Here is a 13,414-nt window from a genome sequence, read left to right as displayed (position 1 = left end):
CAAAGGTTCAAAGGAAAAAATCCTCTGAAAGGTTCTAAGAGAAAATCGACAAGCCACCACTGAATACAATACACCTATTGAATAAGGCTGAATCAAAGATAAATGAATGTTCTGATTTTCCAGTTTGAGAGGCACATATGCACCTGTCCTGGTGGCATCACAGTATTCCTCCCAACAAATCTACTTCCTACTAAATTTTTCTAATGACGAAACATGACATCTTGATTCAGGTTTACAGCTTATAGATAATGTGACAATATACACAGAACTACTACTGCAACGTTAAACGCTTTTACATCATTTTTAGTGTGACACATTTAATAAACTTCATTTCAAATGTTCAACCTAAATCAGTTAGCATTATCTTCATGTTCTAAACACAGTGGTCCAAAATATTGAGCAATTTCACATCTCATAACCAACAAAATCATTACCACTCCTGCACAATGACACGTGTAACAAATTCACAACCTCATGCTGAGGTGGAATTTCTTGCGCATCTGCTTCTGCCCCTTGTCCCTACTGGCTGGCACCAGTGAGAAGAGCCTGGCTCCCATCCTCTTGACACTACCCTTTCGATAGTTAGACACGTTAACTAGGTCCCCCATTAGTTGCCTCCTCTTGAGGCTGAACAGGCCCAGCTCTCTCAGCCTTTCCTCCTAAGAGAAATGCTCCAGATCAATTTAGAAGGTCTCTGCTGGACTTGCTCCAGAAGCTCTATGTCTCTCTTATACTGTGGAGCCCAGAAATGGCACAGTACTCCAAATGTGGCCTTACCAGGGCTGAGGAAAGGGGCTGCATCAGCTCTCTCAACCTGCTGGCAATGCTCTTTCTCCTAATTCACCCCAGGATACTGCTGGCTCACGCACAGCTTGTTGTCCATCAAGACACCCAGGCCCTTCTCTGCAGAGCTGTTTTGCAGCAGGTCAGCCACCAGCCAGTAATACTAGTGCCTGGGGTTATTCCTCCCCAGGTGCAGGACACTGCATTTGCCTTTGCTGAAGGTTCTTCTCTGCCCAAATCCATGGGAAACCTACCCTGCAATCCACTGTTCTGACCACCATTTCCAGATTTGACAAAGAGCTACCAGAGGTAAGCCCATCAATCAGTATGTGCAGCCATAAAAGTAGGTATGGAGCTTATCGCTAACAGAAGCTCTTTTTGAAGCTCTCTAACAAGTGGAGCAGAAGAGACAACTATTAATCACTGCACAGGTGAGCTCCTGGGTGCTTAAAAATTACATTTGAGAAAGATCAGTCAATGTCTAATACAGCAAGAACTCAACTGTAGAACATCAGTAGCAGATGTAAGCCAAATACAACAGAGTGAATCTCTGTGTGCTGTGCCCACATCATGTGATGTGTCCCAACAACCACACCACATGAAATGATGTCTGGACTAGTGTCCTTTAGATTCTCTGGGCAAGAAAAATAAAGATTGTCTCCTACTGTGTCACAGTAGACATTAACTACAACAGTGGAGGGAAAAAAAAAAAATCAAAAGTTACAGTTTCATTCAGCATGTTCCAGCACTTTTCTAAGCTTCTTTTTTATTTTGCTCATGTTTCAGCTTTCCTTGAGCTTCCTACAATAATATCCTTTGGTTACCTTCTAATGATCTCAACATAATTCTAACAAATTAGTATTTTACCAGATGAAAACTGAAGCAAAAAACAGGAATATGACCAGATGAATCCTCACCAGTCTGGTTAAAGCTAAGAAACGATGACTTATTCAGACTGTTAAGCAGAACTTGAAATACATTAATTGCTTGAACAAAAAGATTGGTCAAGTAAACCAAAGAGAATAAAAACAACACATTCACTCTGGCAGTGACACTATAAAACTATCCCGCAAACACATAGACCTTATTGTGAATGAAAGGAAACACAATTACCAAGATATGTTAACACTTCACTAGGTAGCACAGAAAGCAATGGGATCATTAGTCCAATAGATTAATTTCTAATAAAATATATTCAATGACAGTGTGTTTTGAAAGTACAGATAGTCTGTACAGATGTAATTCTTATTCCCTCCCATTTTGGGATAACAATCTTCTCTCTAAACTTACTCATCTATTAGGATAATAGCTACAAGCATTCTAGTGCTTGTAGGCACAAAGGGGAGAGAAGAAAGCTGAAAGTAAGGAAAAGGTAAAGCTCTTCAAACTACTACACTCCCAAATATACATTAAAAACAACACAGTTACATCAAAAAGAAACACTTTTTAAACAAAATTTTAACTGATGTTTACTCTTATGTAACCAAAGTAAAGTAATTCAAGTTGGAACACAGATTCAGCTGACATCAACAGAATAACATGGTTTTGTGGCTGTTTTTATGTTAATAAGTATGCTTGGCTTTCTTATGTATCAACAGGACCACTTTTAATACCTACTACTAAGCAAAACAATCCATTCATAGTATATTTACTTACAGTACACTACCTTGACAAAGGAAAAAACAAGGACCAATAGCAAGAGTTTACATCATAATTTTAACATCACTGAACCTACTCAAATGGCCAACTCAGAGAAATTCAAAAAACCTGCTTAGCATTTTCCAGGAAGCATGCTGTCCCGAAAGTAATAGAACTACAACAAAGTTTGATTACTCTGTTCTCTGTGTTTCTAATACAAGTTATAATTTTCCTTTGTTTTTAAGGTTTCAGAAATTATTATGAACATATACTCAATGACTGATGAATACTTTATCCCATATCATGAAAGACAAACTACCACTTCAATGACTGTACACAAATAAAACGAAGACTCAACACAAATCATCTAGGAGTCTACTTTGGCTCAGTGGTAACTGGGCAAGCACTCATGAATTTCATGCCTTTGGGAAAGAAAACCCCTTCTGACTCAAAGAAAGACTGATTGTAATAACATTGTTTCAGTGCAACTACCACAAAGAAACAAAAGAAAAGGACAGACGCACAAAAAGGATCACTGGCTTGCCCGTTTTGTAAAAGATACAGAGAGATGAGAGACAAAGAATGAAAGTAGTAGAGAGAACTAAATATGTATCACAGAATGAAGCAGAAAGCATTTAGTGGTTTTTTCATATGAGGAAAGTGTATATGTAAATATTTATCCATTTGTAAGCCTACACAGCAATCTATATAAATAAATGTCTACACACAGAAAGAGATCCTCTCACTCTCTCTAGTTTTCTACTCCTGACAATGTCATTCCAGGCAGGAATCTGAATACTGTTAAGGGTCCACATACCTACAGTAACAAAAAAGAAGTTAACACATAATGGCATACATGTTTCTTCACTGTAAAAGCACATGGTGTAATCCACGGCATTTATAGGCTCAGCAATTTCAATACCCAATGCCTCCAATTCATAACTGAAGAGAATTTTTCTACTTGCCAGTCCTGAAAACCCACTCCAAGACTTGAAATTCCAGCTGGGATGTTTCTTATTCAGGTATCACTTCCATAAAGAGCTGCTACAACTGAAATTCGGCTAAGTCTAATGTTGGAAAACTCCTCCCTAAGGAGACTATCTTTTCCTTTTTTACTTCTTAGAACCTCAAAAAGATAAATGGTTACATCAAGTAAATCTGTAAAAAGAAACAAAATTCTTAGTACTAGCAGTCAATTCTCATTATCCCAAATGTCAAGAAAGTATGACAATGCTCATAGAAATGGTATAATCTAGCAGGCCACAAGAACCTGGTAGTGTAGGTAAAAGTAACTGAAAAGACAAAAGGAACATAACTAAAAGGCAAAAATGGTCAATCAAACCATAAAATTAATGCTCTCACACTGGCAAGGAGTCAGCCCCAAAGCCAACTGTGGATAAAACCAGAAAAAACAATGAATGCCCCTTATAAAATTTTCACGAAGCACCAAGGCATGCAGCAAGCTAGACAAGTTTCATAGGCAGTGTTACTATTAAGTAAAAACATGTCTTGAATTGGTGGGCCCAAAACTTTCAGTCAAGTAGAGCCAGCAGATTCAGACAATAGGAACTAGACAGCCTTCAGGTCTTACTCCACAGCCTACTCTTTGGGCTCTAAAATGTCTGGAAACCTTTACAAAACAGGAGTGGCTACCACTAGCACTCTTAGAAAGGGAAGACATTCTGTGGCAAGTCAAGCAAAGTAAGCATCTATCCTTCCAGTTTTTTCATGTAACAGTTGGGTCTACAGCTGACTGAGCTTGTGAAGATAGGTGAGATACCAGCTGGGTCTGTTTATTCTGAGCTGTATCTTAACTAATCTAAGCCCATTTCTACAGGAGAATCTGCCCTGTCCATATTAGCTGTACTTCTGACAGTTTTATTGCTCTGGAATCTCTTACATTAGTAAATGAATTACAGTATAAGGGTGCAGAGAACAGGTCCACCTTTAAGAAGAGAGTTGAAGAAGTGTGCAGTCAGCCTTCCCCAGGTGACAGCAAGGCAGCAGATCCTGAGCTCCCCCCACTCAGAAGAGAGAACTACCCTGAGAAAGGAGGGCATCTGGACTCAATAAGAGTAAGTAGCCTTGAAATTCCACTGCTGGCTTTTTAGTTTCACAATGCTGCGACACACTGATTTGGCTAAAGAGATGGCATTAAATATTGAATATCCTTGTAATACATAAAACGTAACTGCATATATGGCGTGTACTATTCACTGCTATGCCATATATGGGATATGCTGAGACAATATTCAATCCTGCTTTAAAAAGTCTTTCAAATATTTCCACAATCCACTATTGTATAAGTATGTTTGAAAAGCAGGAAAGTATCCAAATATTAAAAAACAAAATAACACGTGGTATGCATTTATTTCATGTTTCTTGTGAAGTCTATGAAGTTTCTCTCCTCAACCTGCCATGCAGCCATACACTTTATAAAAGGTATTTTTAGGTCTTCACAGAGGTGCAAAACCAACTTCAGTAAGAATAGCAGAGACAATTAGAAAAACTCCAGCATGTCCCCCTCTTTAAACCTGGGTACATTTGCAGCAGAAAAATATATAAGACCTATATGGATTCTCAGTCAACACTGTGTAAGAGTAAAAAAATTATTTACAAGAGAGGGATAATAATTATAAAATAACTCAGCATTTACATCTACCCCAAGTAGGAGACACAAAGATATTTACTGAAGGAACAGTTTTGCACTGATGTGAAACAGATCACTTGTTTTTCCTACTTTAACTTTCTGCCATTAAAGAGATGGTAATTTTTTTTCCTTTTGAAAAAACATTAGTACAAAAACACTTATGGCTTATGAATAACCAGCTTTACTAGCTTAGTTTGCCAGCTTTTGAGCTAGCAGAAGAAACATTTCACACATGTTCTCCAAGGATAATACATAAGCCAATAATCAAGGTGGTTTCACAGACAAAAGCACATCATAATTTAAAACAACTGGTAAGTCTCAAAATGGCATTCACTAGTGTATAAAGTTACAAACTTTTACAATTTCTTCTGCTCCTTGTGATAGGGACATACACTTAACCGCAAGGGACACCCCAGTACAAAAAATGACCATAAGGTGAAACCTTGTCAGTCTTCTGCCCAGTGACGGTACAACCCTTTAACTTTTACTTAGCATTTATTATTTCCAAACCTTTTTTCCCCCCTTCTGACAATAATGAAAATACTACACAAATAAAAAGGCCACTCCTGTACTAACAGATGTCAGCTAGCCTGTCTAAAAACAGTAGTGACGCAGACTTGTCCCTTCAGGAACACCGAACAAAGCAGGCTATCTTGAGTTGTCCGTATAAGGAATATCTGCTCCCGATAAAAGGTCGAATATTTGAGAGCAAACTGAAAGTGACTTTAAGGGAAAAAAAAAAAAAAAAAAAGAAGGGAAGGCAGAAGGGCTAGTGAAAAAAAAAACACCACCTCATAAAAGGAGGCAAAGTAACACGCAGCGTTCGGTATATAAAATCCACCACTAAGGGCCTCGCAAGGAGAGGCTCTCAGCTCTCGCAGCTCCAGATCGGGAGAAGTCAGGAGGCCGCGAATCCTCCCCATGGCTCTTCTGCCGGGGATCAGGAAATCCGGTGCCCGCTCCCGCGCACCTGGAGCGGCGGCCGGCCTTACCTCTGCGTCCGGCGGAGCCGGCTGCTCCGCCGCAGGTGGGGCAACGTGAAGTTGGAAAGGAGCGTCCAAAAACTGGGGTCCGACATATCCATTGTCCTGCGCTGAAAAGCTCAAACACTCAGAGCCATAATACGACGAGGAAGAGGAAGAAGGGACAGCAGTCCCGAGAGTTAGAGAGAGAGAGAGAGAGACCGGGAAGCCCGCCAGCCTCCGAGGGGCCGGAAGGGGAGCGGAGGTAGCAGGCAATTGGGACAGGCAGAAACTTTCCTGTGCGGCTCCTCCGCGGGCACCGCCCCGCCCCGCCCCGGCAATTGGCGGCCGCGCCGCTCCGCCCGCCCCCCGCGGGTCAGGCGGCACCGGGAGGGACCGGGACAGAGCCAGGGCAGAGCCCCCCCACGGGTCAGGGGGACACCTGGCAGAGCCCAGGGCAGAGGCCCCCGCGGATCAGGCGGCACCCGGCAGAGCCCTCCAGCTGCGCTCGGATCTGCCGGTCACCGCAAGCTAAAGACCACGGACGCTCTGTGCCCGCTACGTGTGTATCCATTGCCATGGCTTCATGCCTATCCCTGCAGAACTGACGGTACAGGTACTTAATTACCATTTGTCACACTGGCTACCTCCCACTCCAGACACCAGGAGTTTGCTACCTGGGACACCTGCCTCCCTCCCCTGCCAGCTATCGCTTTTGGCAAAGCTATCCTGAAACACAAGCTGGCAAAAGAGGGGTACGGAAAGGCTCTGAGTACCTTTCCCACTCAAAATAGTGACCTAATCCCTAAGGTACTTTGACTCATTTCCTCCCCTTCCTCCTCCCAGTTTTCTTCCTTGGCTTCCCTCTTCGCCATTCCCCAGTTGCCTTCTAGCTCAGCTGGTTTGGTTCCTTGACTCCTCCCCCGTCACCGGCGCTCATTTTAGCCTCACGTGTGCTGACTGTTGTCCTCAGTCTTTTCACACCTAATTCCAGCACAACCCTTAAGCCCTCTCCTCTCTCCGTCTGGAGCTCTGTCTAGAATAGCATATTTCCTCATATCTCTGCAGTACGCAAATAAAAGTGTTTCTAAAATTACTTCTATATTGTCATTCTGTAATGCCTAACTCCAGCTGTTGGAAGCAATGGTGGTTAGGTACAGAAAAACAATTACCATGCCTTCAAAAAAATTAGGAGGTTTCTTTTGTGGTACTTAAAAATTTCTACTTGCCTTTTCATTTATCTGAGGGTCACATTTAAGGGACTTGATCACATTTATGGTTATGGAAACAATGCTGTAATTTTTGTGCTGAGACTATTTACTTATTTTACTGAAAGCAGGAATCCTGCATAATCTCAACATTGCAGGTGCTATATCTTGGGAAAACACTAACTACTGTGATAGTTGGCAGCGCTGCGCTCTAAATCTATGACACACGGTGTTTAAATCATCCACAGCTGTCTGTGCATAGTAGGAGGAAAATCACATAAAACAAAAGAAAAATCTGATGTAAACACAGACGAGTCCATCACTTGGGTGAAAGAAAACTCATGGCACAGAATGCTGCAGCGCAGAGCTGGAAAGGCTCTCATGACACTTGGAATGAGACAGCTCTCAGGATACCAGCTCAGCATGTTTAACACAGCATTGCAATGTTAGCCCTCATTTTGAAAAGCCCAGAAAGACACACTGCAAAGGCAGAACGAATGTTCTCCAACCAACTAAAACATGTTAATTTTTGGGGTGCAAAGGAACATTATCTTGGGATAGCTTTACAAGTCACAGGTACAGACTATCTTATTCAAGAAATGGGTTTAGACAGGCATTTAGTAAGGTTACCACCACAGACCTTAGTACAAATCCCCATAAGACACCATTTACTGACATGCCACAGTACACATCAGTTTAACCTTTCTATGTACAACCAGAGATGATTATACCAAAAGCCAGTACACAGACCTAGATATTGCAATCTACATTTCATGATCTGAAAAGCTGGATTTTTGCAAAAGCAGAAAGGAGTGAAAAAATTCTAGGCAACAGCTTCTACTCATGTATATAGCAACAGAGAGTATTATATTGTTGTGGCTTAGGAATGGTGTTCCCCAATTTAATGCTCCCACTGAGACTCTCCAAACCAGGTGCCGCTTGCTTGCTCCCCCCCTCCCCATCCGACCCCTGTAGCAGGATGGAGAGGAAAACTGGAGTTACAAAAGGTTCAGATAAGAACACAGGTTCAGATAAGAACAATTTACTGTAAACAGCAGTGAGATAAGAAAATGAACAGTAACAGCAACAATATTAATGAAATAGGGTGCAAGAAACAAATGATTCACATGCAAGTTCTCACTCCCAAAAATACCTGACTGCTCCCTCCACCATATTACCTGATCCAGAAGGGACCCACTCTCCTACCCCCAAAAACGTCAGGAGGTGGTACAGAACAACCTCCAGGTCTCAGCCATGCCCTCTCCTGGCTACTGCAAAAATTAACTCTGACCTGGCTGGAACCAGGGCACACATAATCACATCAGTGTCTCATTCTACATTTAATGCTTAACACTGTTCACTTCCAACAGTGGGTGGATGGTCAAGTCCCTTGCAATTCCATCTCTAGACCTTGAACAAACTACTCACAAGCAACAGCTCCCCGAGTTACTTGTGATGACCTGTAGATCCAAACATAATTTCACCTTGGCTTTCTATGCACAGTTAGGTACACACACAGTCCTCCTACTCAGTCACACTGTTTGTAACACGAGCTTGAAAGCAAGGAGACAACTATTTTTCTCAAGTGCTTGCTGGACATAAGCATATTAAGGCACTACAGAGACTCCGACAAAGGAAATGAAGGGAGGAGCTGTGCGAGAAGTCCAGCATAGTCCCACACCAACCTTATACAAATTATAGACTTCATAAAGGGGAGCATAGGCCTTATACTTAAGAGCACAACATGTAAGTGATGGTGAAGACTTTGCAATGCCTGTCAATAAACAACATAGCTTCCAAAGCGGTGCCTGCAGTTGGTGACTTTCCATGACAGAAAAGCGCCTGATTTAAAAACGAACACTTCATGGGAGAGTGAAGTTTTGCAAGCCTATCAGTATTACACAACTGCTAACAGGACACCTTGTCTCCCAACATAGTGAGCTGAATCAGCTCAGTGAAGGACACCTCAGGATCAGATAGAGTACAAGGGAAGCAGATGGAATGAATGGCCAGGCAGAGAGGCAGAGGCAGCTGGACCACTTCTTTTGCAGCAGCTGTCTCTAAAATTGGAGCTCCTTTCATTATCAATACTGATAGTGCTGCTTACCCTTCAGAAACACAGCCTCAACAGGCTCAAAGGATATACTGTGTCTTTAAGCCACTGCAATTTATTCACCTCCGCCATGTAGAACTGGACAAAAAAACCTGAACAATAAAGATGATAATGTTAAAAAATATGAAAACCTGAAGTTATTAGGAACAGATCTATGCCATATTGATAAATGCATACTTGACAATTACCTACAATTTTCCTGTAACAAAATGTTACTGGCATGTTCAGCAACTTTCCCTAAGTATCCAATTAATACACTGAATTCTGCAGTTGTCAAAAATAAATAAAACACAGCAGCTAAGAACCTGCAAGCTAGTCCTTAATAGGATTTTTTGCTTAAGTTTTCAGCTGTACAGCCACTTGCAAAACAAGCAGCAACTCGGGCCACTTCATCTCTTAGGAGATGTTTTACTACATAAATAGGATGATGACTTCTATTTATCACAAAGAATTACATAAGCTAGCATGTAACAAAACAAGTGAAAAGAATCATTAAATTTTCCCTTTCATATTCACTTGTGGATAAAAAACATCACACAAGTCACACAAGGTGACTAATCTACTCTTGTTTTGAAGAAAATTAAATTTTCAAAAGTACGCTTATAAAGGCATCCTTAGAAAAGTCTAATTTCTAAATGTCAACACTTACTTCCAATAATTAACAGCAATAAAAATTCTTCCCCAGAAACATCTTATTATATAACACTGATTACTGATTTTAAGTACCACAATGAAATACTTTGAAAGTTGAAGATGTATCTTTAAAACCACAATGCAATACGAATACTAAATCAATATTTTGCGCATAATATTCCAATGCAAAAATTATCTAACCTACCATCTTCACACTGACAATTACATTAATATGCACTGGAATTTTTCTAAACATATGAAAACCTTCTGGAATCACTGCCCAAAGGCATTACCAGAGTGCTCATGTCTCATCAGTTTTTATAGCAAGATGTACACCGAATGCAGTTCCCCAGCAACAGCACAGACAGTAAAGATCCTAAGACTTGTAAAATCCTAATAGTATAGGCCTCATACTGAAATAGAAGGGTAAGACTGTGAACTACGAAAGAAAAAAGGTTGCCTTAATGCACCTTTTCCATTTTCATGGGCTAGGAAGATTATGAAATCACATCTTTTCGCAACAAACAAATGCTTCTCAGTTCATCAACATCTTAGAGGAATGTTAGATGAGAATTGAGCTCACAGATCACTTGAGAGGAGTTTGGTTTTGTTTAGTTGAGCCTTTTTAATCAGATAGTTATAATCCAATGAGTAACAAAGGAACTGGCAAAACTGCTCATTCAATTATTGCTACTTTCAAAGTGTCTTGGAATAGCTCAGTTTTACAACAACGGAACTAAGCTGTCATTTCATAACACTCCTTTAAAAGGACAAACAGGATATTAGCTGCTGTCAGTAGTGACAGGTATGGTAACTTTCTTGCTGTCACTAAACACAGTTTCACACAGGAAACAATACTATCCAAACAGATCTTATTTCAAGTAAGATTTCCAGTTCAGTCAATAACCATCTCAGCTGACAAAACATTGAGACATTTGTAAAACATTCAACTCATCTCCTCACAATGTTTTAAGTTAACTATCACAGTACAAAAATTTATGTGTGATAAGGGAAACATTAAAACTCACCTACAGATTTGAAAAAGTAACTGGACATTAACCATTTCTAGTGGATCATACAGGGTTATGTCTTTTGTTAAATACAATGAAATGCGCTATCAATGATCTGGAAAAAATTATGATAACCTTTCTAGCAAACAACACAAAAGAGTTAAGTAATCACAGGAACAAGACAGTTTATCACTGGATAAAGCAGCCTTGTTTGAACAACATGCATCATTAGCCTTGATAGCCATCAAGTCGTATCAAAGCACAAAAACACCCCACAGATCTCAAAGGTCATAAAAAAGTCGGGAGTTTAAAAAAAAAAAAGTTATAATGAAATCTGAACTATAGTGTGCAACTTGAAAAATGTCATTTATTTCACTTAGTCAAGTCTGCTCGAGAACCTTGGTTGTTTAGAATGTGTATCCCCAGCAAGAAGATATTTTTGAAAGGAGACAAGTCATAAGAATAGCAGACTCCATCAAACTCCCTCACAGATACCAGAGTTAGAGGTTCAATCTGCAGCGGTCAGATAAAAAAGCAATTTTAAATTCTTTTATTTTACCCATTGTAAGACAGCGTGATTTCCTATCACTGTAAATCTTATATATGTCTTTCTATCTAAAAAATTAATCAACTTCAAATAAGCACTGGAGGGTGGATTAAAAAAAAACTCTAGACAAGGTCTACAGCCTATTTTATATATGATGTCAAAATAAAAGATCTCATTGGTCTATTCAGTCCTTTAAATGTAGTAATTATTATTATTACTACTCTTACTTACAAAAATTGAAATCTTGCTTCCCCTAGTGGTTGATGTTTAGTACCTTCTAGTGAATGCACACGATTTTCACTGTGAGACATACATTGTAAAAATAAGTTGAAGAAATCACAGCAAGGAAAGAAGTATTTTGTGGGTGTATAATGTATGTCTGCCAAATTTCTAAGTTTTCCTAGATTCATTTATAAATACACATAAACACTATTACTCTAAACACTTCTGAAGTAGTGTGCAAAATCCTAAAAAATCTCCCACAGCTCCAGTTTATTATAGCTCATTTAACAGAAACACCTTTCGGAAAAGCAATGGTTCCACACCACTTCCAATTTCCGAAAGGTTCTAAAATTATGCACAATGTATTTGGAAGTTAAATATATTGTGTATCCATCTGCATCAGGCATCAGAATTCACATCAGACAATGCTGTTTTTATTACAACATTTTGCTGTCTGTAGTGGAATGAGCCAACCATGCTAACAACCATGCTACCTATTTGCTTTGGACCTAGAGATTAGCTTCTCCTTCTGAGCTAATTTAGCAAACAGACTAATGAGGAAATGTAAAAGAAGTACTTCCCAATTTTATCACTGAATTTACATTTATCTTGGCAAGTAGAGAAGCATTACTACATTTCACAAGTGCTGCTTTATGTGGTAAGCAAGTCCAGAAAGGGAAACAGAAAATATCTAATAAAAATGTCATAATTTTCCATATACTATGGTGCTTGGATCTTGACTTTATCATCAAAAATAGCAGGGGATGGCAGGAGGAATACTGTACTAAGTATCTAGTATTATCCCATCCTGCTTCATTTGTTCTTCGGTACCCAGCACTTAGCAGCATCCTAAGAGGATCACACCATTTTTTCAAATCAGTACTTTACCATTTTTGTGGTTGCAGTACCACTGATACAAATGTAAAGGTAGCTGTGTTGTCTAACAGATATGTAAAGAGCCATAATGAAATTTTCCACTGTGTTATAGGTTATAAATCTGAGAGAGGAATTTTTCTTTCCCTGCTTCCCTGTAAGAGAAACAGAGTTTCGAATAGGGAAGGGGGAAGGGAGGTAATTAGCCTTACAAAGGAATTAGCTCCCAGACTGCATTCCTCGCTGATGGACCATCAGAGAGGCTGGGGAGAGAGGGGGTGCTGGCTCTGTTCTGAGGGGAGAGGGTCAGACAGCAGAGTTGGCTCTCAGAGGGAGACAGGGGTCTGCGTGCAGGCATTTGGGGAGAGGGACTGGGATATGGTTTTTTTGGCTTCTCATCCTGGTCAGCTCGGACTGCTGGCTTCGACTTGCCGGGCTGTCCCGCTCCCCGGATCTGCTGTGTTTCATCAGAGAGTTTGTGTGCCCGCGGGAGAGAAGGGAGGAGTTTTGAGATGCCATCACCTGGGACAGCAGTGAGTCCCGTGGGAGTGGACTGCTTCCCTTCCCTTTTTCCTCCCACTGAGGGAAGGGTCCCCCATTTCCTTCTCGGCTTCTCCCACGGTCCGGGACCGCCCCCCCCCCCCATCCCTCTCCCCACGTGGTGACCACCGGAGCCCAACAGCGCCCCCTGCCGGACACGACAGAGAACTGCAGGCCCTGCACCTTCAGCGATCCAAGAGCGCCCCCTGCAGGCCACGATTAGGACTGCGCTAAA

At 40.8% G+C, this 13,414-nt stretch overlaps 1 protein-coding gene across 8 annotated transcripts in view; it reads right to left on the bottom strand.

Moving 5' to 3' along the window:
- The window catches only part of MAST4 (microtubule associated serine/threonine kinase family member 4), a 296,868-nt gene that overhangs the window by 98,240 nt on the left and 185,214 nt on the right, over nt 1–13,414 (bottom strand). For 2 of the 8 annotated variants that reach the window (XM_032675470.1, XM_032675473.1), the window contains exon 1: nt 6,064–6,281. The exons of the other annotated variants lie outside the window; for them this stretch is intronic. In XM_032675470.1, coding sequence (XP_032531361.1) covers nt 6,064–6,155 — 92 coding nt within the window. In that variant the 5' untranslated portion in view covers nt 6,156–6,281. Of the gene's footprint in view, nt 1–6,063; nt 6,282–13,414 lie in introns of those variants that run through there. 8 annotated transcript variants of the gene reach the window in all.

The sequence above is a fragment of the Chiroxiphia lanceolata genome, chromosome Z, assembly GCF_009829145.1.
Source record: "Chiroxiphia lanceolata isolate bChiLan1 chromosome Z, bChiLan1.pri, whole genome shotgun sequence".
Taxonomy (NCBI): domain Eukaryota; kingdom Metazoa; phylum Chordata; class Aves; order Passeriformes; family Pipridae; genus Chiroxiphia; species Chiroxiphia lanceolata.
The sequence above is the reverse complement of the archived record's forward strand: the minus strand, read 5'-3'. Positions and strand labels throughout refer to the sequence as shown.